This window comes from Egretta garzetta, unplaced genomic scaffold (genome assembly GCF_000687185.1).
Source record: "Egretta garzetta isolate BGI_Z169 unplaced genomic scaffold, ASM68718v1 scaffold123, whole genome shotgun sequence".
Classification (NCBI taxonomy): Eukaryota; Metazoa; Chordata; class Aves; order Pelecaniformes; family Ardeidae; genus Egretta; species Egretta garzetta.
Genome location: NW_009259182.1, coordinates 67,260 through 93,082, shown reverse-complemented (window position 1 = coordinate 93,082; position 25,823 = coordinate 67,260). Strand labels below are relative to the sequence as shown.

At 37.5% G+C, this 25,823-nt stretch overlaps 1 protein-coding gene across 1 annotated transcript in view; it reads right to left on the bottom strand.

Moving 5' to 3' along the window:
- The window catches only part of CAMKMT (calmodulin-lysine N-methyltransferase), a 43,607-nt gene extending 24,020 nt beyond the window's left edge, over window positions 1–19,587 (bottom strand). The window contains exons 1-5 of the mRNA XM_035891270.1: window positions 19,545–19,587; window positions 18,596–18,656; window positions 15,587–15,641; window positions 14,470–14,533; window positions 9,402–9,468 (exon numbers count right to left, since the gene is read on the bottom strand). Coding sequence (XP_035747163.1) covers window positions 9,402–9,468; window positions 14,470–14,533; window positions 15,587–15,641; window positions 18,596–18,656; window positions 19,545–19,587 — 290 coding nt within the window. The remainder of the gene's footprint in view (window positions 1–9,401; window positions 9,469–14,469; window positions 14,534–15,586; window positions 15,642–18,595; window positions 18,657–19,544) is intronic.
- Between the last annotated feature and the right edge of the window lie 6,236 nt (window positions 19,588–25,823).

The following is a 25,823-nucleotide window of genomic DNA, read 5'->3' as shown; positions in this document are numbered from 1 at the left end:
ACATTTCCAAGTCCCTCTGAGATGTTCTTGTGATGAATGGCATAGGCTAGAGTAGCTCTCAAGTTAGCAGAAAAGTAGTTGTGCAGATCAAGACAAAAAATCAGAATTAGAAGCAAGGACAAAAGACACAAAAGCCTTACTTGCTTCAAAATGTATTAGCAGTTTTAATAAAGATTAAAAAAAATTGTCCCACTTAGCAGATGAACAGCTACCAAGAACCCCTATCTACCCACCTCTTCTTTTCATATTTTAATTTAGGCTTCAGTCTTTGAAAAGCATTATCATTGGTAAGTATACAGGTTCAGGTAAAAGATTTTGTCTGGGGGTTTATATGACTTTTTCTATGACATTAACCAAGCAAGTTCATTAACACATTAACAAAAGGCATCACCAGGATGTTTCTCCACACCTTGATCTTTGTTTGAGATTCCTCAGTTTTGTATAAAGATCAAGAAGATGGATTTTAATTTAGCGACTGAGGCAACGTGTACACCTATCATTACAACTCCTCTGAGGAGTCTTGTGAATTTGCCTACTATCATTTCCCCATCTTTCTCATTATATTCTCATTAGGTAGCTCTTATTTCTCCACCTTCTTTCATGTTCTGCCTTCTTACCTTCACTGCTTCACTTTGCTTTGTATTCTTATCCATTATCTCATTGCCTACAGTGCATACCTGGTTTGAAGGAACCAAGGTTAAATTTTCAACTACAGGTACCCAAAATCAACCATCCTCCCTTCCCTCTCACATTTCTAAGCAGTTTGAATGTGATATTTACAATTGCCAATGGACATTTCTAATAATCTCCTTGCAGGTTTTGATAACTTCCACATAATTTATCTACTCTTGTCAAAGTTGATGTTTTTTCTCAGCTAGGCTCAAAATCTGCACTTTATCCTCATTCTCCTGGACCTTTCTTCTCTCTTCAGCCCAGTAAAACCTTGCTATTCATTAAAATTTTTAATGCTACTATTTTCTGTTTGGGTTTTTTTAATTGTTTCTTAATTTTTTCAATGTGCTCTTCTAAAGATCATCTTCAAACCTTTCCCACATTTCTGATTATTTCACAATGTTCCACCTCAACCTCTTCTTCTTCTGAATTTTACTTCTTGGCTATCTAATCCATAAAAGCTACGCACTTTACTTCACACCATGTATCCAGACTCACAACTCAGTATTTTTCACAGCTTCAGGGAGTGAGAAGCTCATCACCTCTAAAGTACAACAAGGCATTGTTGTTTCCACCTTTTCTTGATCCCTTTGGACGTAACCATTAATTCCAGTCTGTAATCTAGACTTAGCTAAGAACTTCCTCTATATTTGCATACCTCAGTTCTGTTCAGATTTTGCTTATTCTCTCTGCATAGCATCTCTAAGAAGTTTCTTACCTACCCACTCAACTTAAACTCTTGACCACACCATCATCACTTACATCTTAACATCACAATATTGTTCTCCCTGCTTGTGGAAAATGCAGTCTTGCCCTATTAATATCTATTCAGTAGGCTGCTGCAAAGATTGTTTTTCTTGCCTACAGCCCTGATCTTGTCACCTTTCTCTTTGTACTCCTCCAGGTAAGTTGCAAGTATTGCAAGTTCACTTCCCTATTTTTTTCTCTCTCATTCAATATTGAAAGGACAAGTTCCTTTTTTAATCAGCCCTAATATGTCAGTCTACATCTTCCACTTAACTTTCCAAGCAAGCACCTTTAAAATTTTCTTCCAGTATGTTATCCATGAACATCCATAAACTTCCTCCATTATCCTTGAAATTCTCCTTTAAAATAGCGCCTACAAAAACTGAAAAAAGGGCAGGCTGCTCTTGTGCCTCCAACTCTGTAGATCCTGCTGACTACCGTTATCCTCGTTATCCTTCCTCACCATACCTATCTCTGGTCTTAGACCACAGATTGTCTAACACAAACTGCCTTTTTGCTCTGTGTTTATACAATGCCTGGTACAACAACTCACAATGAAACCTCATCACATTAATGTGGTAATACAAAAGAAGAAAAAAGACCAAAACCAGCTATGGGTCGCTTCTATGATTCTGTCTAGGTTTTCCTGCCTAGAAGTTCCTTTTTAAAAGTGTATGATAAAGTTGCATGCTTCCCTTATTCCTTATTCAGAGAACATATTTTCTCTCTCTTATTTTGAACAACATATTTTGCTAAAATTCAGATGGGAACATTACAGTTTTGTCTTCAAAAATAACAGTCCTAACACTTACACATTTGCTGCATATCGAAAGCTGCTAAGTTTTTGGGACATAATAAATACACTGTATGTAAATACAACTGTTGCAGAATAAAGTTTCCCATTTTGTAGACACACCACAGCCCAACATTCAGCACAACTGTGGCTTTTTTTTTTTTTTAAAAGAAGTGAGAATATCTTGTATAAAAATGTTATTAATAAAAAAATACCACTGATGTTTGTGAATTTGCCTTTTCACATTCCTCCTCCAGATTGATACATTCAAAATCAGTCTTTATTTAGGAGATCGACTACTGTTTTTAGCAAGGTTCATGTAGTACATTATGCACAAAATGGATGGTTCTCACATTCTAATTCAGACTGATATGGTATAAAAAAATACATAATTTCAAAATGCAAGACAGCATAAGCACACACGGCACAACCGTACTGGCAGGATCAGTGAATGAAAGCTTTGTAAAAGTTTGTGTTGTGTAAAAATATGAAGGAAAAGAAGATGGTTTCTTGCTCTATGAAAAATATTCTATCCATGAATATGGGGAAGATAATCAAGTGAACAAGAAGGAAAAACAAAGAATGTGAAGCGAACCAAGCAGGTCCAGAAAGACTGAATGGGAGCAAAAATGAAAAACAGCAGAGAAGATGTGATTCACAGGTGCCTAAATTCTGAGGGCAGAAGGGACCACAATAAACATTCAGGATTTCAAATTTTTGTATCAAGCCCGTGTATCTCAGGAAATTAATACACGTTTCAGAAAGATATCCAACTCGATTTAAACGCATTCACTGGTTAAGAAACTACCACTTCCCATGAAAAGATGTTCTAATGTATTACCATTTTCTCTGTCAAATCTTATTTTTTTCTAGACTGAATTTGTCTAGCTTCAATTTCTACATCTTGTTAGGTACTTGTAAGCTAGATTAAAGAGTGATCTTCTATGAAAGATTTCTTTTCCCCACATGAGACTTTCAGATCAAAATCAATTCATTTCTTAACAATGAAGTCATTTCTTTGACAAGTTAAGTAAACAGAGCTCTTTAACTCTTTCATTTCCAGACTCTGATTCACCCTTCTGCCTCTCTCCTGAAGCCCATTAATTTTCAGTATCCTTGGTGATATTAATGAAATAAGCAAAGATAAGACTGTAAGCACCATGTTGTCAAAACTTAAATTTTGTCCGAACTTTCCTATGTCTGTGGCAGACTAGCCAAGAGTGCCTGTGAAGGAGAGAGCCTACTGAAAGTGTGTAAGATGTACTTGATGGCTGCCTATTGAGGTAGAGCCAAGGTAGACAAGGAAGGGTAGACAAAGGTACAATGGTAACCACATGAACCAGGAACCAATGTAAAAGTTGGCTAAAAAGATGGATACACAAAAGACCATAGGAATAAAACAAATAATCTTTGATTCTACCACCTTGTGGACATTAACCTTTAAACCCCTGGGAAAAAAGATGTAAATTTTCTCATTTCAGTGGTCTCCACCCAGTCTTCCTGTCCAGTCTAAGAGAGTACAGGAGGAATAGTTTTACCAAAAGCATGTTTTGTAAGCTAAGAGGAGACCATCATAAAATAGCCAAGGATTTGAGCAAGAATTATTTAAAATAATGCGATGCAATACTTTTAGCTAGCACCTAGCTTTTCTCCCTGTTCTTCCAAACACATAGAAACATCTCTACAAAGTTTGCTAACTTTTCAATTTTTTCTCTTTATGTATTTTTATCTGGTCATGTAAAGAAGACAGACAAAACTACAATGCAATTTAAAATAAATTGCACTTCATTAAGTCAACACAACTGGGTGAAATACACAAATAGAAAAGGCTTGGAAGGTGGTGAAAGTTAGCTGATATGGCCAAATGGTAAAGAAGATTATTAGAAACAAGATGTCATTCTTCCAAAAGCTGAAGTGGCATCCAAATGAAGAAAGGATCACGAACTTGAAAAAATTAAATATAATAATAAAATCAGGCAGGCCAAAAATAAGTGTACTCTTTCTTTAGTTCTAAATGTTCCTGCCAGATGATAATCAGGATATAGAATGAGCACTCACAGAGGATAACATTTCAGAGAAGTGAAATTAATTCTTTGCATCAGTGCTCACTGTAGAAGAAGCTGAAGACAATTTTACCACAGAAGCCTTTTTTGATATGTCTTCTGTAAAAGGAAGTCCTGCTTTATAAATCTTGAGCTCCTCAAATGTGTCAACAAGAATTCAGATAGGGGTGATCTGGGTAACACAGGCTGCTTCTGATTCCAAAAGGCTATTGGCAAAGACCTCACCAACAGCATCTAAGGAAAGTAACAACCACTGGAGAAGAGTCCTGGCATGGCTAAATAATGGAAAAAAGACAGGGAACAGGGTAGTAGTAAATGGGCAGTTCTCACAATGGAGATAATCAGAGGAGTTCCTCTGGGACTTGGTCTATTCAACATGTTTACAGGAGATGAGGTGGCAAAGTTTGCTGATGTTAAGAAGTTATTCAAGATAGTAAGGAAAAGAGCAGATTGAGAAGCACTGCAGAAGGATGAAACTGAGTAATTGGACAGTAAAATGACTGATGAAATTCAGTGTGGATAAATGCAAAGTGCACAATGGGAAAAAGAATTCTGACTTGATAAAGAAAATGAAGGTCTCTAAACTGACCATCATTGTAAAGCTCCTGATGTTGTGACAGACAGCGTGATGAAAGTATTAGCTCAGTGCTCAACTGCAGTCAAAAAAGCAAACCAGTTAGGCATTTTTAGAAGAGGAACAGAAAGCATAATTATTCCACTACATATATCTATCATTTATGCACACTTTGAATGCAGTACTGATCACCCTTCAATCCAGTAGATTGAAACTGGAAAAGATACAGAGCAGGGCAAGTATGATCAGAGGTATGGAATGGTTTCCACCTGAGTTGAGTTTTCTGTGATAGCTACAAATTCACAATGGGCATGAACAGACAGACTGTTCATTGTTTCTTCCCACACATACATCAAGTGATCAAGTTAAAAGAGCAGGAACCAGGAGCCTTTTCTTTCTAACCAAAGAGCAGGAAATTTTGCTTTTGGCAGCTTCTTCCTTGCCAATAGATGCTGTTGTGCAAGAGGAGGAGACTGGAACAGTAGCTGGAAGAAAGGAATTCCTTTAGGGTTGCTAAGCTCACAAACACAAGTTCAATAAATATACTTTCAAAAAGTTTGAATTTAGCAACACTTAGGTCATTTTGATGAATGAAACCAGAGAGAGAGTCTTTATTAAGGCTGTCCGACGTTGATGGAACTTGTTACATGAGCAGTTGAAATCAAGAAGGTCAGAAAGCTGGCATATTTGGAGAACATTGCAGTAAGGGAAAATATTCACATGTTGGCAGTTACACAGATGGAGGTAATTAATATAAGAACAGAATCAGGACTATATAGCTCAGTGCTCTGGCACTGAGACCTCATCCACTATTATACTGGATGCCATTTGGTCTTTAGAAAGACTTTTTCTTTTTAGGTTTAATTCTGGAAGCTTGTAAATGCATTACATTTGTAAAGAACACTAAAATCTCAGATAAGATTATAACCTATCTGTTAACCTTTAAGGCGAAGGAATTGTCACTTTTGGCCACACGGTCATACATTCTCGATGTGGGTTCTAATGTTGACTATAGAATGAACAAAGAGTATATGATATGTTATTACTAATCAAATCAAAGGGTGCATCACACCACAGGCATTTCTCTCACTGACTTGATGTTACATGTACTTGTTTACACTCTTACGTGTAATCTCTTGGAGGTGACTCTCAGCAAAACAATAGACTTGTCCACAGCTAAAACTCACAGGTCCCATATCAGCAATAAGTACACAAATTTTGTTCTTAACAGATTCGGTCTTCTCAGACAAGGGAATCTGATGGAAGAACAAATTCCCTGGTAGGTAAGAGAGACAGAGTCTGTTAACCTTTAGAACATACTACAAGCCCTCCTCTTTGATAAAGCTTTTCCATCATGATGTTTGTAACAACAATTTTTCAAAAGTCTACTACCCAGACCCCTATTTCAGGAGGACTTACACATTACAATAAAGAGAAGAAAAATAGCAGAGATTCCTTGACTTTGTTATTGCTAATTTAATTGTTGGTGGACATGTTCAAAACAATGATATAATGCGTGCCACACTAGTAACAGCTGATGGCACAAAGACTGTTGTCAGGATAACTCATATGCTAATCATTCTATGATTCTATGATTTATGGGGTAAGCAATGTGATTCACGGGTAATTTTTGAACTGTGAAAAAAAAAATCGTCAAACCCATACACAGTATTAATAATTCACATTACTATGGCAAGTCATTATTAGTAACTTGGTGGCATTATTGTACCTATTTTCAGGAAACACAAGTAAGAAATTCTGAAGATACTCATGGAAGCTAAAAATAAAACAGAATTGTATATCCACTGCTGAAGTAAACTGTTTACTGAATATCTATTATTACATTATAACACATAATATGACAAACTGCCAGTTTGGCTTACATTACTGTACTTTTAAACAATAATCAAGAGTTGGCAGAGAGCTAGATAAGTGCTCATTTACGGCATTTTGTGTAAATCTAAATAAATAAATGTATGGCAGGTTGTCCTAATCTAACTTCTCTTGGCTGATACTGGGTTGTTCCTTTTTGCGCCATACATTTTTTGGCATATTTTCCAAGTCTAGACTTAAACGTCTGGAACAGTCACAAAGTGACTCTCGTACTGACAATCTCTGCTCCATGTGCAAGGAAAATAGTACAAGATCCTGACATGAGAAGAAGGTACAGTGAGAAGGTTCTATTCTGAATTATCTTTTATATGGAAAGAATCTTGTAACTTTGCAGCGGACACTGTGCAAAGTTGCAAGACTGAACACAGTTTAAATGATACGTTGGAGTGAGGAACATGCCTTCTCCAGATTAAATTAATGTTGCAGTAAGTCACTGAAATACATCACTGTACTCATTCCCATTTTTGATTGTAGCAAAAGTGAATCAAGGTTAGGTTAATATTTCAGATTTTACATCAGCCTTTTAGTTTCTTCAAGGCCTTAAGAACTGATCAAAAAACTTGCTTACTGCCTTCATCACATGTCATTATTGAGTCTGAAGGACTGATCCATCCGTTAGCACTTCTCAAATAACTAATGAAGGCATAACCTTAATTTTGACAGGAGAAATCAACTATTAATGTGTTTAAGAGAGAGAAATGCAAGATGATCATTATTTTGGGGATTAGAGAGTAATTTGAATACTTATTTTATAAAACTTTATGCTGTTACAACAAATCTGGAAAAGCCTTAATAATGTAGAACTAAAAATCAAATTATGTGTTTATCATAATGAGCCTTATGTTTTGATATAGTACTTCACTTTATTTTGTAATTTAATTATTTTATTTATGCAAATAAGGCCCCAAATGCACTCAAGAAGTTAAACACTTGACATTTTTACTCCTTAAAACGCAATATTTTATGACGTCTAGATATGTTTATTAATTAGTGATTATTAACACCCAGTAAACAACATCATGTCTTGTAAAAACACAATCTATCTTCACAGCGTGAGGCTGAAATCTATTATTCACTGATTCCATATGCTGAAATACACTCAAATGATCACAAATGACCTTAAGCATTAGATAAATGTAAATGAGGAAAGGGTAGAAAATGTGCTTTTGATTGATATCTAAAAGACCAGGTTTGAAATCTTGACAAGGGATGAAATCTGAAATCTCATACAAAGTAGACGGCAACTGGCAATCTACAAACCCTAAGCTTCTGGATGGAGGTACCACGCAGCCTCTCCTCAGCAGGGATGAGTGTCTGAGGCTACTCACAAGAAGTGTTCAGCACATGGAACCTGAAAGACCATTCCTGGGGCCTGCGTGGCCTTTGTCTGCTCGGCAGGCACTTATAAGGATGCAGAGATATATCTCTAAGTTATATGCACGTACACCCTAATGAAGGCAGAATTTTTCTAACCCTAAGTGTTCACTTAAAGAACTTCTCTACACAGAGTGGCTACCTAAGCATAGGGATAAATGATGTGAATGATAGCCATTAAAATTGTATGGGTTTAACCCTCTATGTTAATAAGCTTATTCTGCTGTAACAGCTTGCCTTTCTCAGCCCTTTTTCAGCTTTACTTTTGTCACTTTGAGAAGGACTGAGAGCCCTTCTGGAATGAGAATCATCAAAAAAAAGGCAGATTTAGACACGCAAATAAGAGTGTGCTATTTGCTCTTAGACAGCCATCTCTGAGCACATTCTAATACTTAACCCTATACCACGAATAGGAAGTACTTTACAATTTACTTTTAAAATACTACAAGAGATGAACACACTTCAAAATTTCAGCTGCTTCCAGTCCCTATTGTACCTGGAGATGCCTCGATGAAACAAATAGTTAAACAGCTAACCTCAGTGGCACCACCTATTACAGGGTGGGTCAGGAAGGGCTCTGAAGATGATCTGAAACCAAATTCTCCTAACCTACAACACTCGTCCTCCAGAGCATGCTGTTGGGCCTAACTTGGAGACACCAGAGCTAGTGCACTATGAGAAAAATGCTGGCTGTGCCCTGCACCTTAGGACATAGTCAATGAGAGAAAGGCCCCAGCACTCTGTGCCTGCCTCCCATGCTCCCCATCTGTCCTCACAGCAACAACGTGATACTGGTTGCACAGGCAGGATGACTAAAAAACCTCCCACAGATGCTCCGGCAACATCCACCTCAGGGGTAAATGGGATTTGTTGCCACCCTGAATTCTCAGAGCTATTTAAAATCAAACCTCCCAGTGATTTAGGTACATTCATTCCAAGCCTCATATTCAGTACAATGGGTAATGCTGACTCTGAAGGAGCCAAATTTCAACCATGCACTACACCACAGCTTGAAGAGACATAGTGCATGTTAAAAAAAATAAAAAGGAAAGAGAGGTTACATCACCAAGATTAATCATACTGTATTTGCTATGTTAAAAACCAATTACATTCTTCTTAATACTTCCAAATTTCTGTCTTGCATCACTTACCTACTTACATTGTATATACATCTGTCAGCATTAGTAAAATAGGTCACACTTTCACAATTTTGCATACATTTCACATTTACTTTAAATATGCAATTACACGCAACAATCAGTAAAACATTTTAGTAGAATCTTACCAGCTTGACACTTTCTGAGCCTTAAATACCCCTGCATTTTGGTTTCTTGCGATAATCTCACTTACATCTGTAGCATATTCGTTAAGAATTATCTATAAAACTAGAACAGCAATAAAAATAATAATAAAAAAAACTTTTTTCCATTGTCTGTACCTTCATAACATCTTTTATCTGTTTGGTCTTCTTTAACCTGTGCTAATAGTCAGTCTTTTCAGAAGCATAAATTTTACATTGCTACTCCAGCACATCAGCCATAAATCTATGCAGCAACTTGCTCTTGTTGCCTACCTCTACTGACTGGGTCATGAGATCACAGGGCTGAGGCTTTGGAGGTTTTTGCATTTTGAGTTTTTGCCCGGCCACAAGACACGCACCTTTGCTCCTGGCTCTGTCTGTGTAAAACCCAACACACAACGGGAGCACCTTAACCTATAGGCAAGGGAGTTTCTAGTCCATTTCTTTCTTGAGAATGGTTTGGAACCACCATAAAAGATAGTACAAAGCAATAAATGCCTTTTCTTCCCCACAGGCACTGCAACAGTGCCTCAGCCTCGTGTCTCAATGCCTCAGCCTCATGTCTCCACTTCTTTCAGTTTGGAAGATCAGGTCACAGAATTGGGTGGCCATTCAGGCAGGCAAAGGCTATCAATGAAAAGTTTCAAGGGAAGCTGTGCCCAGTCACCTATGCCTGGAAAGATAACCTTCATAATCAATCATTTGTGGTTAGTGAGAAGCCATAGGAAGGAAAAGGTGTAGCAAGTAACCAAGGAACTACGAGAATACTAAATGGCACCCAGTGTGAATCCATATATATTTGAATGATTCACTCTCAAATTTAAAGATTATCTTAAAGGGACAATTTTGACAAAGATGTCAGCGATCACTCTTTCTAATTTAAGGTACAGAAAATGTGATGCTAATTAGGAGGATGTTTCTAGGTGCACAAGATATGTTGAATTCTTCTTTGCAAGTGCTCTTATAAGAAATTGAACACAGTGTCAGGCTGATTTAAAATATCACTAATGGATCTTTTTATTTGCTTTGCTGAAATCACATAATTGTCCTTCCAACACAGTTGACTATTTAAGAAAAGTTATTTCAGGAAAGCCTCTATTTAAACAATGAGAAAGAAAAGGCAACTGATACTTTGTGAAGCCAAAAACTAGAAATGGAATGACAGAAAACTGGTTTCAACAAATCTGCAGTTTGGGCATGCCTTTTAAATCTTTTCCACAATATGCAATGAGAAAGAGTAATGAGTGGTCCATGCCTGTGAAGCAAAAGGAAGGCAGAAATAATTTCCTGAGTAAAGTATGCTGTTTCTAAGTAGGGAGTTTGTTATAAATTAGCTACACTCCACTTAAACTATATAACTGACCAAAACTATTAATAACTGTTGTAAACATGCTAACACTAGCTTTTAAAAATAATTTATAAGCCCATGTCTTCAGGCATTCAGGCTGAACATGACCTTTCTAACCTAAATTTCCCAGGACAGTTGCAAGATCCATACACTGTATTTTAATGGCCATCATAGTGCACTGCAACAATGTTTTGTATATATTGATGCTTTCAGGCAGTAGTTCAGGTCACTACTGCATGGTGTGAAACAGAGCTAAGGCAGAAGTTACACAGCTTCTCTGAAAGAAGAGATAATTTTTACTAAAAACAAACTTTGTCCTTGGATTTGGATGTGTCAAACTGAGGATAGGTGCCTCCAGTGTTCTGGGGAAATAGACTTCGGTGTTTATGACTGACTATGCCAGCTATTACCTAAGTTGGAAAATTTGTATCTGAATGCGTATCACCCAAAATTACAAAGGAGGATGAATCTGATAACTTTGCATATGTATATCTTTATTATTCACTTGAAATAGCTATCTTTCTTTTTAAGACTTTATCTAAATGATCCTGAAAGAACTGAGATAAAACACACTAAATCAAAAACAAAGTTCTGAACAAAGCTGCAAAAGCAGTAACATCTGTCTTTATTTTATTGATTTTGCAATATAAATGATCTGTTAATCAATTAAAATCTGCCCATGATAAGAAAAAGAGTGACTTAGAGTGAAGTCTTTTAAATGGACTAGTAACTCAAATCATAATATCCTTTTAAAAGCCTCCCTAAACCTCATGCATTGATTAATATAAAATATAGCTATTTATTTCACAGTGAAATGGTTAAAATTACAACTATGACTTGAAATTAACATATTTGTAAATTGTTTTAACTTGTAACGTTTCAATAACATATCCTAATATAGACGTTGAAAACATACATACTGAATACTTCATGTGGCAGTATGAAACGGAGAATAATATGAAGAATGTCAAAAATTAAAAGAAAAATCAAATCCTCAAAAGCCTGAGACTTCACAAAGCAAAGCTGTTAGTTACGCTCACTGGATAGCGATAACAACAACAAAAACAACAATAATTATGATGATAATATAAAGGCAGATTCTCAGATGCAATGCACTATTGCCAGGTCGATTTTCAATTACATTTCACTGATGTATTCATTTGTTTCTTAATGTGCTCATCTTGCCCATTAAGAATAATTAGCAGGCTTGCTTGGTGATTTCCTGGCTTCTGACAGTGATTTTTTTTCTTTTTTTGTTGACAACCACTTTTACTTTTTGGAAAGTAATTTTTGGATATTATAGCATGACTGGCATGTAATTTAAGCTTCCTAAGAAATTTAAAGGGAAGATGTAAACAGTAATTTTTAAACAAGATTATTTTAATCTATAATACCTACATAAAAAGCGTAATACTAGGCATTAACTATTCCTGAGGAGCAGAATCTAGAAAAGAAAACAGTATTTTATCCCACCTTTAAATTAATTTGGTATGCTAAACAATTAAAAAATGCCATCAGCAACAATAAAAATTAACAGAAATACATAATTCGTAGTCTGTGGCACTTGGGGCCAAATACTATTTCCAATTACACTAAACATTCTCAGTGATATCAGTCAGTCTGGTGTGGCTGAAACAGACCTAAATTTAGCCTAAACTTCTGTTATAGCTAGGCACTATAGAAAAGAATGCAAAAGAAAATTACCATAAGACAGATCATAAAATTACTACTGAAGTCCATAAAATGCAACATAAATTTTATTATGCGCACTTTTAAGAATACATTCCACCTACACTGTAAAGTTCTTAGTCTGCTGCACTTTGGCACCCTGCTAATATTAAGCCCATTGTAAAATCCAACACAATAAAAGCACTTTGAATGCTGAGCCTTCAGAGCACCAAATGTTAAAAAAGAAAAATAAATTCCTGTTAGAGCCTTCCACCAATCGCTTCTCTGAAAGGGATTCACTGAGTGAATACAGATGAAGACTTCTTGTAATACTTTGGGGAATAAAAGATATTTCTAAAATACATTGTGAAAAACTAAGGTGTGCTAATTAGATGACATTAACAGTATCTTTTCCAGGAATAAAAGTCCTTTCATTTGTTTAATTCCAAAGACTGAGTGAATACTTTTAGCACTCACCAATTTTCCTTGCTATATAAGACTTCTAAATTTCAAAAAAGTTCAGGTATGTTTATGGAATCTGCTATACAAGATATTTGTTGACGTGATGATTACCGAGCTCACCTGAAGCTTTCTGTGGGTAAAATGACCTTTTGTTAGATACCTATGCTTCTATAAAACATCAGTTTGTTTTGTTAGGCTAGTTTTGAAACACTTTTTTTCTGCCATGTTTTTTGTCTTCATAATGACATAGAACACAGATAGGAAGGGGGGACGCTGATTAAAATATACAGAATAACGACTATTTCCTCCTCAACACACGAGTGCAACAAACCAGAATTTAACAAAATAAGAATCCCTGGAATACAACTGAGAATTTGCATTTTCAAGAAAAAGGAGGCTTTTATAAGGTTTCCTTCAAGTTTTAAAAGATATGGTTTAGGATTGGCTGTTTTTTCCATGAAATTGTTGAAGTGTTGTAAGCAATTATAGCTACCTCAGTTACCTCTGGGAAAGTCTTTTTAAAGGTAGTAGCTAATGTCATTGCACTGCAGTGTCTCCTGTTTTAGCAGTCATCAGCAACTGCAATTTTTTTAAGCCACAAATCAGTTTAACTTTTTTTTTTTTCCACTAAGTAGTCATTACGTTAGCTCTCAAATACATACAAAACTCAAATCTAAATCGTTCTAACGATGCAGTGGCCAAAACCTGAAAAACTAGTCTGCCTTAAAATGCAAATGGAAAGATTACCAAGGAACAAAAGCAAATAGATATCTTCCTTTTTTTTCCCCTCTCAATTTCTAAGGGCTATTAGTATTCACTGTATATATCTGTTCTTGTTCTGTGCTGATATTTAATGTGGCCACAAATTATGCTCACTCGTTCTCTCGCTTAGCCAAAGTCCAGTTCAATTTTCTGAACCAAGTGTTCATATTAGAAGGGCATAATAGCAATTTCTTCTAATATAAGAAATATAATAAAATACTTTCTACAAGGGAGAGAGGAGTTTTGCAATCTTACATCAGAGAAATAATGATAAATCGATAATTGATTAAGCACACTAAATGGGTAATTTGTAGGCAGTTATAACTTAACAGCAACAACGAAACCATGCATTTCAATATACACGGGAAAAGCTATGACAATATGCAAATCCTGGGTATGTTTTAAGAGGCTAGTATCTGAAAGTAAAAAAAACAAACCCCACAAACAAAACCCCAACTAGTTCTTCTGCAAAACGAGTATGTGAAGGGGAGCTAATGATTTGATTTACTGCTACACCTCCTGTAACGTGCAGCATACACACAAGGAATCTTTCAGCACTCAACCATAAGACAAATATTTACTGCTATACTTGCTCCATACCAACATGTACATTTTTAATTAAATAGGAAAACGCGGCATTTATTGTGGGGGAAGCTGTAGCTGTGTTCAAGATATTCTGCATCTATTTTTTAATTACTTATGTGGGGACTTTTTCTTAATATACCCCATGCTGTCTGTCTTTATATCGATTGTTACTCAGCCAGTAAAAAGGAACGAGCACAACAAACCAGTTTTCTATCTGAATAAGGATACTTTTGATGGCCTTTTCATTTCCATCAGTTAACAGAACTTCTTTGACATCTGCAGAAATAGCAACCTGAAAAAAAGAGCACAGCAAACAATGAGCAAATATGCTTGTCTGTGTGGAAGTGAAGACAGGAGTGACAAGCCTTCAGTATCATGCTTCCTCACCTATTTCTCTGTAACAATCTTCAATCTTTTTTCATTTTATGTCTGCATTATTTTAATCATTCAATCAAATCAGTCAATACTTTTATCATTCCATTTGCGGGAGCCTCTATCTTGCTATCATTCTGTTCCGTAATTGCATTGTGACAGCGGATGATGGTATTCTGAGAGGCTTTCATTTGCGGGCTTCTGTTTATCTAGTAGAGCCATCATACAAGGCTGTCACTCTGCCTTTCAGCTTGCTTCTGTCTGACTGCCTGATGCCCTTCATATAACTTTGCATTGCAGGCAGATGGCTTTGTAAGGGTAATTTTTTTGTGAGCTTTGACATGCTCGCACATTGGGCTGTAACCTCGACACATTGTATAAGAGCGACAGGTTTGTCAAATGCCAATCAGTGTAACAATATGCTTTTATTTGTAGAGACATAAAAACTTGTCTAATGCACTGCACTGCTACATAATATCTCCTGAATACATGACTCAGAACCCAGAGAATGGTGAACGACTCTCCTGAATGGCCAATCTAATTCAAAAGAATCTAATTACCGAGAGCTCTGGATCATGTTTGTTGGTGTAATAATGCAGGCAAAACATTAGCAGCTATATCATGGTGCTCCAACTGTGATTCGCCAGGCTATTCCTGTATCTTAGCAAATGGGACTATAATCTGAAAAAAAAAAAAATGCTTCGGCTATGGCAATGAAAGACAGACCGTACGTGGCCTGGAATATCACAACAAGAGATATTGACTACACGGAGGTAAAATGTTTCTGCTCATCGAGGCAACCATAAAATCAATATGATACGAAAGCAAGTCAATCTAGAAGGTCTCTCAAGACTCTGCAGCTTGACCGCAGCTGAGGCTGTTGACAGTTCTCTGACCCAGCAGTTGGAGGCACTGGAACATTTTTCCTTTTGTTTCTTCCTCTGAATGGGATTGGAATTGAGAAAAGACCTACCATGAGCCCAGCCAAGCATGTCATGCCACCCCCTAGCTCACACACAGCAAGGTCCCTGAAAGAGAGAAAGGAAATGGTAGAACCCATACAAATTAGATGAAAATGGTCAGAGACACATATATGTTACAAGAACAAATTGCCATCTGCAGTAAGAACTGAGCTACCAGGAAGTTGTAGAGACATGACTGGGCTACCTCATGTCATTTTGCGTTTTAAAAATAATTATGAAATAGAAAAGTCACAAAGCAGGCAAATCAGTGGGGGTTCCCTCATTAGTGTTCAGTGCAACATTACCACCGCTGAGCTGAAAAATCTGAGAAGGTTCCCTTTTTTCCCTTGTCAATGGCTCTGTCTTTTAGAACTAAACTAGCTAGAGTAGCGAAAGATAATTGTTAGGAAAGGATAACAATGTTAATCCACATTCATTCTTGCAAAAACAGTTAGGGAAGTAAATGGGGAAATTAATATTATTTATATATCTCTCCATATAGTTATGCCTAAAAGCTTTTTTATATTAAAAAGGGGGAAGTTTTAAAACAAGCCACATACCACAAAACAATTACACATGAAGAAATCCGATCCTTCAATTAGCACTTAAAACTGCAAGTGACCTACAAACAATGCTGTTATGAACAACGATGGGAACAGCAAACAGTTCAGCCACAGAAAACTAAAACGAAGTTAGTGTCAAGAGCCTAAACTGAGCCCGAGCAGAGGGTTGAATACATGGTCTAAAAGGCTGCTTTTAACTTAGACCATACCGCGCCGTTATTAAGACGTGCATGTGAAATATAATTTGGCGCAGAGAGCGTGCCGGATGGGAGCTTGCAGGGGGAGCCATAAAGAATGTCCTCCAGAGCCACGGCCTGCCCCAGGAGGGGAGGAGGGAGGGATGCTGACCCCGCGCCGAAACGGCATGAAGCGGCAGCTAGGGCAAGGCAGAGCCTCCGGTTAGGAACACGCTGCTTTACAGCTAAATCTGCGGCAACTGTTACGGCTGGCAAAAACGTTCCCACTGAGACAATTTTTGACAGGCAGGAAATGGAATTTCAGCTAAATAGACTTTTTTTGGTGCACCTTTTCTTCTCCCCTAAAAGACCAACATTTGAAAATCTTTTTATGTGAAAGCATTGCCTCCCTACTTGCTCGGCACTGATATTTAGGAAGAGCATCTAGGATGCCATACCGGTATCAGTATACAGATGCTGATATTTTGTTCACTGAGGCCAGCGGACTAGGCTGCATGGCTGTATACCAATGCTCGCTGTCTGGATGGGATAGATTTATCTTTCTTAGGCTCCACAAATTTTGTTTTGAAAGAAGTCTGGTTGTCCTATTTAACGGAAATGAGACAAAAGACGAACATAGTTTGGAGGAACAAGCTGTACATAAACCCAACGAGAATATAAAACATGTGGGAAATTTGCAGTTTGTGGTTTAAATAGAATGATTATAGGTTTTTCCTCACATAAGCGTTTATTTTTCTAAACCATATATATTAGAAGAATATACATATGGTTATATATATAAGATTTACAAGGCACTTAAGCCTTTATTAGAGTCAGGCTTATTGAAGTAAACACAGAAAGTAACTTGTGTGGGGTTTTTAGTGCATTTTGAACCAAATTTGTATGCACATAATATACGAACGTATGCATACACACATATACACATACATATTTACGCATATAAATAATTTATTTCAGTGCAAAGTCCCCTTATTAGCACATTTTTAAAAATCGTATCTGTCTCTGGGGCAATATTTAGTGACATTTATCAATGAGAATTAAAATAAGAAACTCTGCTCTAAGGGTACTGTTGAGAGGGCATAATCCTGGGAAAGTCAGGATGTGAAACTCCCCGTTTCCTCCATGGAAGTTTGACTGATCGCTGCCTCTGAGTATCCCGGCTTGCATACCCAAGCCAGGAAAAAACCCTTTTAGTGAGCAGCCACAGGAAGGTTTGCTGTGAGGAGCCTCTGAGAAGAAGCAGAGCGTACGAGCCACGGCATGGGGCTGGACAGCAGTGCCCAGCTAACCTCGGAGGAAGGAGCAGTAGCTACCAGATTAGGGGTGTGAGCTGCCTCCTGTAATGGGGTGGGCTTCATTCAGGTGGCAGACGGAGTAGAAATGAGGCTTTAGGAACCAGGGCATGCTTTGATTTCAGATAGGAGTCTGAGCAAGCTGCAGGAACCAGCTCGCAGCTGATACGCTTTTTAGCTTTGGTACAAGGGGCAGGGACTTACAGCTCGGTCTCCCCTATTTTACCAACACCATATGTACACAGACTGAGGGATTTTGTATACTCCAAGCTGGTTCACTTGGTATTAGCCTTGCACCCTCACTCAGAACACAATTTATGCCTCCAAATGCATTGTTATAATGGCTTCTCTTGCACCCCATTCATCCTTCAGACAATGAAACTTCAAGGATTTCCAAGTGCAAAGCTCTGTATCCTCAAGGGGAAAGAGAGAGGATGCAGGATGGATTTTATTTTTAGGTGTTCCTATTGGAGCCTTGACAACTGTCTTCTACAAGTTTAGAAAATGTGAAAAAACAAAAACAAATGAAAATGCAGGATGTCTCAACATTGTTCACAACACTTAAATAGAGGTGCAAATTCCTCCATCGCTATATACAGTGATTATTATGTATTTTATCAGGTAATATTTTGTTTGTTTTTGCAACAGATGTCAGTTTAAAGAATGTCTTTTATTTTTCCTGACCTTCACAATCAGTACTGATCGATTGGAGCTTCACTTTTGTTTCCCAAAAATCAAAGTGAAATAAAACGCCTTGAGTGGAAATCAAAAGTCTTTGACATATAGCAGAAAGCTTGCTGTGCAATATTAGTACCCAAAGGCAGCTCAGAATTCTTTGTTAAGAGCAACATGCTTTCACCTTGAACATTTTAAATTTAATCTGAAGACTTAAATCATAGCAATCTTTACCATGCAGATACAATAAAACTAACAGATTGGAAAATATCTTTTTATGTTTTACTCTGTACCTGAATATTTCATTGTGCTTTAGGCAGTAGTAAGCCAGCACTTCTTCAGATGGCCAGAGACCTATAAAACAAAGATATTCACCTTTTTAGAACAGATTTTTTTTTTTGTCTAAAATAATATTTGAATACATATTACCATTTGCAGACCTCTACCAACTGTTTCATCTTCTAAATTTGCCATAATACCATGAAATAAAGAAACAAGTAAGACTTTTAATTCTGATTTAAGCATTGGAACTGAATATTTCATAGATTTCATCCTAACTAATGATCAGAAATTTACTTTATAGATGCACACACACATAAACATACACATACAATCGTCAAGACCTTAAAAGTTATATAAAATTTAATTCTATGAAACTTCTGACATTTGGGTGTTCATGTGAACATCAAACTGTACCAGGCCAGACGCGAGGCCCACCCTGACCTGTAGCCTGTTTCTAACAGTGGACAGGAGCTCCCTCGTCTTTCCTTAGCTGTCCTCTACAGTCATTTCATTTCTTCCCAGTTTCTTTTTATTTAGCTTCTTTTCTCCTAGGTTTTGTTAGGTCAGGCATGAGTCTGACTGTAAGGGACACTGACCAGCAATACATGCTAACGACAAACACAGGACTCGGGCAGTAATGCAGCATGATTTCCAGTTGTGGCTCAAGAAGGTCCTGAGGAGGAAGAGATACAAGTGATAAGTTCTGTTTTCTAGTCACCAAAGGATTTTTCTAGTTGTTCCGTGAACTGCGGTAAATTTTCAATAGCTGCTGCAACATCCCGTGGCAGCAAGCACCACAGTTTTACTGTACTGTATAAAGAAACATCTCCCCTCTCTTGCTTTGGACTTGCCTCCCTGACATTTTCATTTGAAGCCCTCTAGTTCTCCTATGGGAATAGACAGAAGCAATCACGCTTTTTCCACCTAATCTGTATTATAAGCTTCCATCATAAAACTTACACTGGTCGTTGTCAACTTTGGCAAGTACGTGGGAGGCATCCATGCAAATTTACCCCTTCAACACCGCTCATTGACTCATGAAACTCCCCTGTTTTGTCAGACAAGTTTCCCGCCTCACTTGAACATCAGGGCCGGTTGTGACAGGACAAGGGGGAATGGTTTTAAACTAAACCAGGGTAGATTTAGACTGGATATAAGGAAGAAATTCTTTACAATGAGGGTGGATGGAGACTGGAATGGCTTGCCCAGAGAGGTAGTGGAGGAGGCCCCATCCCTGGAAACATTCAAGGCCAGGTTGGACGGGGCTCTGGGCAACCTGATCTAGTTAGCGGTGTCCCTGCTCACTGCAGGGGGGTTGGACTAGATGACCTCTAGGGGTCCCTTCCAACCCAAAACATTCTATGATTCCATGATCTAACGAAAGTGCCGTGGCCCATGGAGAGGGCACCAAAGACCCTGCATGGCTTGCACGCTCTCCTCATATTCACAGACGTGTATGCAGGCGCTTGAGTTAGGTTCCCAAAGTTAAGGGAGGATGAATCAAAGGTACAGGCGGCCAAATTATGGTTCTATGTGTTTTCCATCTGTTGTTGCTTAGCAATGAAAAAACATGCTTACGTGTCTATGCACAGGTAAAAACCAGGGTTAGCCTCCCCCCCCCCAACACACAGCATTATGAATTAACAAGACAGAACCGTAAGATTATGAACTGCAGACACTTCAACAGTTTCAGTAAACCAAAAAAACCCAGACATGTGGGAGCACCCTTTAGATATTTTGGGACAGGTAAACTGAATTCCATGCAGCTTACTATGTATGTGCATCCTTTAGACCACTTTTTATAAATTTTTATTCTTGAGATTTTAAAAACATCACGACATATTTAATAGAAGCAGAAGTTTGGGAGAAAAGCTGTCTTCCTTTTAAATCACTTAGAGCCTGATTGTAAGCATCAAATATGTAATTCTTCCCTTCCATTCAGTAAGTATTCTGAACTACGCTTACTCGTGGTGGTAAATAATGAAGATTTATGCATGTGTTGTCTGCCTGCAGACCAAGCAAAAGCCTAGACAGGACTTGGCTAAAACTCTGCATATAACTTTTGTATGACAAAGATCTTAAATGTAAAAAAAGAAAAATAAAAATAGAGCGACGATTCAATATGTATGACAAAACCACCAAACCAGTATTGGTATTTGTCCTGTTTATGACAGTTTAGGCTGATTAGGTGTTTGTGAATGTGCTATTTTGCTTAGACTTGCTAAGGGTTAAAATAAAACGTTCACACACGACTACCCATTCTTCAGTGAAACATACACTAAGAATTGTACAGGATTTTCCATCTCCCTTTTGAGCATTTCAATGCTTTTGAGCATTGAAATATGCTAAAATGACAGATTTTGCAATAAATATAATGACTGTTTAAATATTTTAGTGTATAATATAAAGAATGTTTCAGTTTGCAGTGACTGGTGTATACTCAAGCAATAAAAGTGCTTTTTTTAATATTTAGTGAAGACACGGCTAATTTAATACCATTTAGAATACTTACATCTCACATTACAAAAACACCCCCACACCCACAGACACAAAAACCCTAAACCCTTTTATAGCAAACTTTTAGCCTGAGTTTTAAAAATACTTGTCAACTGTAGGAAAATCTTTCAACATCTGAATTTTCAGTACCCTCAGTCAAATTTCTCTCACTTTGCTATGGTTATTATTGAAAGGGTACTTTGAGTGGTGTCACTAAATCTTTTATGAGGGGTCACCGTTCTTTCCCCGGCTACCATTACCGTGTTGATATCGGCTGAAACTGCAGGTGCATCAGATAGCTCTGTGCTGAGAGAAGGGTAAAGCACCTTTGGAAAGACAACGCTCTTCTTTAAGCAGATGCTAGCGATGCAGGCGACTCTCCTCCCTGCTCCTTTCCCCCAGAGGGAAGGAGGTGTCACCTCAGCAGTGATGTAAGTGGCTGGCAGCTAAAGAAGCAGGAGACAGGAGGTCTTTCACGAACATGGGTCTCAAGCGTGGAAGCACGCACTGCTTCCAGCTAAGCCAAGAAGCCAGAAGCCAGAATACCTGCGTTAATTTTAGTAAAAGGAAAAGCTTCTCGTGCTTGAACAGGTAGGTAAGCCTCTTTACCTTCAAAACAGGGATAAGCTTAAAGATCCATGCAGAGGAGTTGGCATTCTGTCTTCTTCCCCTTCACTCTGACCTACATTCACCAACACAGTGACCTACATTTTGAAGTTGCAAGTATGAGATAGTTCTGCTTCTGTTGGAAAACATACAGCTGTAATGCAGAAATGCAGCAATTCCTATGAGCTAACAACTACCACTAGGTTGTGAAAAGCATAATCTATTTCCTGCAAACACATACATATGGATATGGATTAACTTTCCCGTGAACACACTTAAAATAATTCTTTCATATTTAAAGTAAAATTATTCCCATTTTGTATTATGAATTTGATTATAAATACATAACATTGGATGGGTACCTATTTGCATGTGCAATTACTTACACACAAAAGTCAATTATTTACACATGTATAGGCAGAAGAACATCAAAAGGCCCCCAAATGGTGCTTGTATTTAAAAGGCTTTAAATATACTACAAATCCTAGACAGAGGGGTGAAAAATCTCACTGTACAAGGAAACGGAGAGAGACAAGTTTCTTTCTGCAAAAAATAAATACTTTGAGACATTTACTAGAGGTTTTAAAACTCTTTATCACCTTGATAATTACAATGTGAAAACAGAGAATAGTTGCCAGAAAACATTGGAATATCTGTTGAAACAAATAAAAAAATTAAGTTGTGTTGGTGTATAAAGGAGAGCCTCAAGAAGAGCTGTGATTTGGCATGTCTGAAGACATGGAAGAGGGAGAGCGCTCACAGAGCAATGCCTGTCCGCATTTGAACTCTTGGCACCATTAGGATGGAGTAGGAGATCCACCACAAATGTGCCATTAGATCAATGATGTCTACTTCCACACAGCTTCATGATACTGACTACAGTAGTAGGAGTAGAAAACCATTCTCACTAAATAGTATGATGATGGACAGAGAAATGCTATGTATGCAGAGACATATGAAATGCAGGCATTTCTACAGCACTTATCACCGTATCTTAAAACCCCACCACAGTAATGGAGTCTACCTCACAAGACCTTGATGACATCATGAATTTCTATTGTCCCAGTTTTGCACATTAGGAACCAAACAAGGAGACAGAGACAGATTAAGTTACTTAAACGCACAGGATGAAATTATGGGAAGGCCAAGAAAGAAACCTGAGTCATCCTAACACCTTGAGGTATGATGGAAGCAAAAAAGACACCCAAACTTTTCCTATAGAGGAACTACACTAACAAAAATCATGCTAATGCTAAGAACACATAAATTAAGTTGGCTTTATTACTCTTGCAGTGCTTCCTAATGGGAAGCGTCAGGTCCTTCTGCAATAGCCATGGCACAACGGTTCTTTAAAGCAATCTTCAACCCACATTGACTAAATCATGTGTAGACAGCCTTCTGAGGATATTTTGTTTTAACCATAAGGTGGAGCACCATAAGTCCAAAGCAACACAAAACCTGTGTTTCTTCTGTGCCAAATCTAAAAATGCTGAATCCTGTATATTACAGAAAATTTTCTACCAGAAATACATCACCCAGTATTGTAATAGGAATTTAAAAATTATTGTTTCTCCTCTGTGGCTTTTTACAATTGGATAACAAACATTGAGATCTGATGTAAAGTTCTTAAAGAACAGCCTGTTTTGAGAAAATTCTCAGGTAGAGTGCTGAGAATTTTGAGATGAGTCTTTTTAAAGACATTTGATTACTGGAGCCATTATGTCTCCATGCTGCTCCACACCTACAAAGAGGTCGCAGTAGCTACTGACTGCTTTAACCCGGATAGTACAAGCTCTGCTCTACTGTCTGCCAGTGCTACACGTGGAAACAAGGGGGCAACTGGAGGTGACAAGTGAACTGTCCCTTGAAGCTCTGAGTAGGAGGTATAAAGCTGTGCTACAACTGCTTTACTCAAGCTAGGAGATTAAGAAGTTTCTTTCCAAGCTAAGCCAAATGGAAAGTTTTGTCACTTTTCCCTAGCACTTCACATGGCCACATGTACAGACGTCTGATCTCAAAATTAAAAGTTTGTCCTTTATTTGCACTATTAAACTATGAGATGTCTTCCTATCCATTTGAATTTTCAAGTAAATTTTGCACAAATCCTGTCTTAACCCTCAGAAGCAAAGACAATTTAAATTTGAAAAGTCATTTTCCCCTGATGAATATACTCAAAAAGATCTTTTTTTTCTACTCTGTCCTGATTCTTGACTACATCAAGTCACCTTCTTTGCTTTAATACTCATCAAAGCAAGAAGGAAAAAAAGCATTGTGGGCAAAGAGATGAATAATGTCTCAAAAGAAGTTTGAGCAATGATGAATTGTTTCCTGACCCTAAGAAAAGTATTTTTTATCCTTCCTGACATCAAGATGCATTGTTGTTTGGAGAGCAGAAGAACTTCTGGCACCACAAGGGACTGCACACAGGTGCTCAATTAAGACCCTATCCAGACAGGCAACTATTCCCCATCTCCTCTGCTAAAAGACTGTAGAATGGGTGGAAAATTCCCCAAACCAAGATATCTACTGGAACAGGCTAATCTAGGAATTTAACAGAAGGAATTCTATGAATTTAAAATCAGGTTCTTCCACTCTTATTGTAGCATTGTTACAATCCTTATTTTACAGCATCAAACCTTATTTTTTACTGACTATGCCTTATATTCAAGTCACAAGGGAAGGTAAGTTTGATGGTTTTATCCTGATTAGGTTTTGTGTGGATCACCACCACTGTGCACAGCAAGAAGCATGGTACACCTGCTGGAGGTCCTGGAGAAGTAAGAGAGCAGGTAAAAACCAAGGTTCAACAGCACAGTAATTTGGAGTAAATTTCAAAATATTATGAGCCCTTCTGTCAGTGGAGCACTAAGATTCACTCCCAAGTCAAAGAAAAAATATGAGATTATGAATAGCACAATTAAGACCTAAGTACAAAGTGGATGCACAGTGTATGTCTGCCAAATACATCTTACTGGTAACATATAACATGATTGTTCTAATTTGAGCAATTGTTTGATTAAAGACTACTTGTAATTAGTTGTACTGCTGTAGTTAGTTAGTTTGCATGGATAGCTCTCAAAAATACTTTTAGCTCTCAACTTTCTTCAGACTCTTCAGCTCTTCAAGCTTCTTTTCAATAAAATTTTATCATAAAAGATGTTGCTTAGTATAGTCAAGAAGTAAAGATTTTGTTTTCATTCACTTGTTCACACAGCATGCAAAATGTGACACAGATGAAAGGACAATCAGTAATCCAGGTTACCCAAGATACCACCTAAGGTGTATCGAATCTAAAAACCATAAACACATGTAATAAGGCACTATTACCGCAAATACTCAAATTTTTAGCTGCCATAAAATGCACATATAGAAGAGTGGAAACCTTCCATAGAAAATGACTTTCATAATAATCTAAAGACAAGTCTGGTCACTTTAGCAAAATGAAGAAATAGAGGGAATTGGTAAGTGAGGAAAAAACCCACTGAAAAAACTCTTGTTATTTCGTTCTGTTTGCAGTACATAAACCCCCTATTTGCAAATTTGCATCCTCAAGTTTACACCTATCTATAGCAGAAGCAGACAGAAGAGGGTCATCGTCACCAAGTTCATTGCGGATGGTGTGCCTGGAATTGTAAAACTATTTTCCTGCAAAATTTTATGTGAGAGCAGATTTTCAAAAGGAGAACAGCTACAGAATGCTGTGCCCTTCTGGACATTTGACCACCTCAAGTGTCAACACAAGAGCTGACCTGTTTTGAAAGTCCAACTGTCTATTCTGAAATTTACCTCAAATACATTTGCAAGCAAGCAACTGAGCGATAAATGCATGCAGTGTGAAAAAAAGGAAAAGTATTTAATAGGCTTTTCAGTAGCACCTTACACCCATGCCTTACTGCACCTGACTTCTGCAAGTCACCTTTTTAAGTGAGTTTGAAAAGGTACAAGAACACCAGAAGAAAGAGAAGACATAAAGAGAAACACGTCTCACCATTTTTCCTTATGCACATATGTTTTATAGAAACTCTTGTCTCTCTTTCAATCTAAAGCAGAATTCATGATATTCAGATCATTGAAAAATATGTATAAGCACTGGCTGAGATCTTCAGCCTAGGCAAAATGGCCTCAGCACTGTATCTC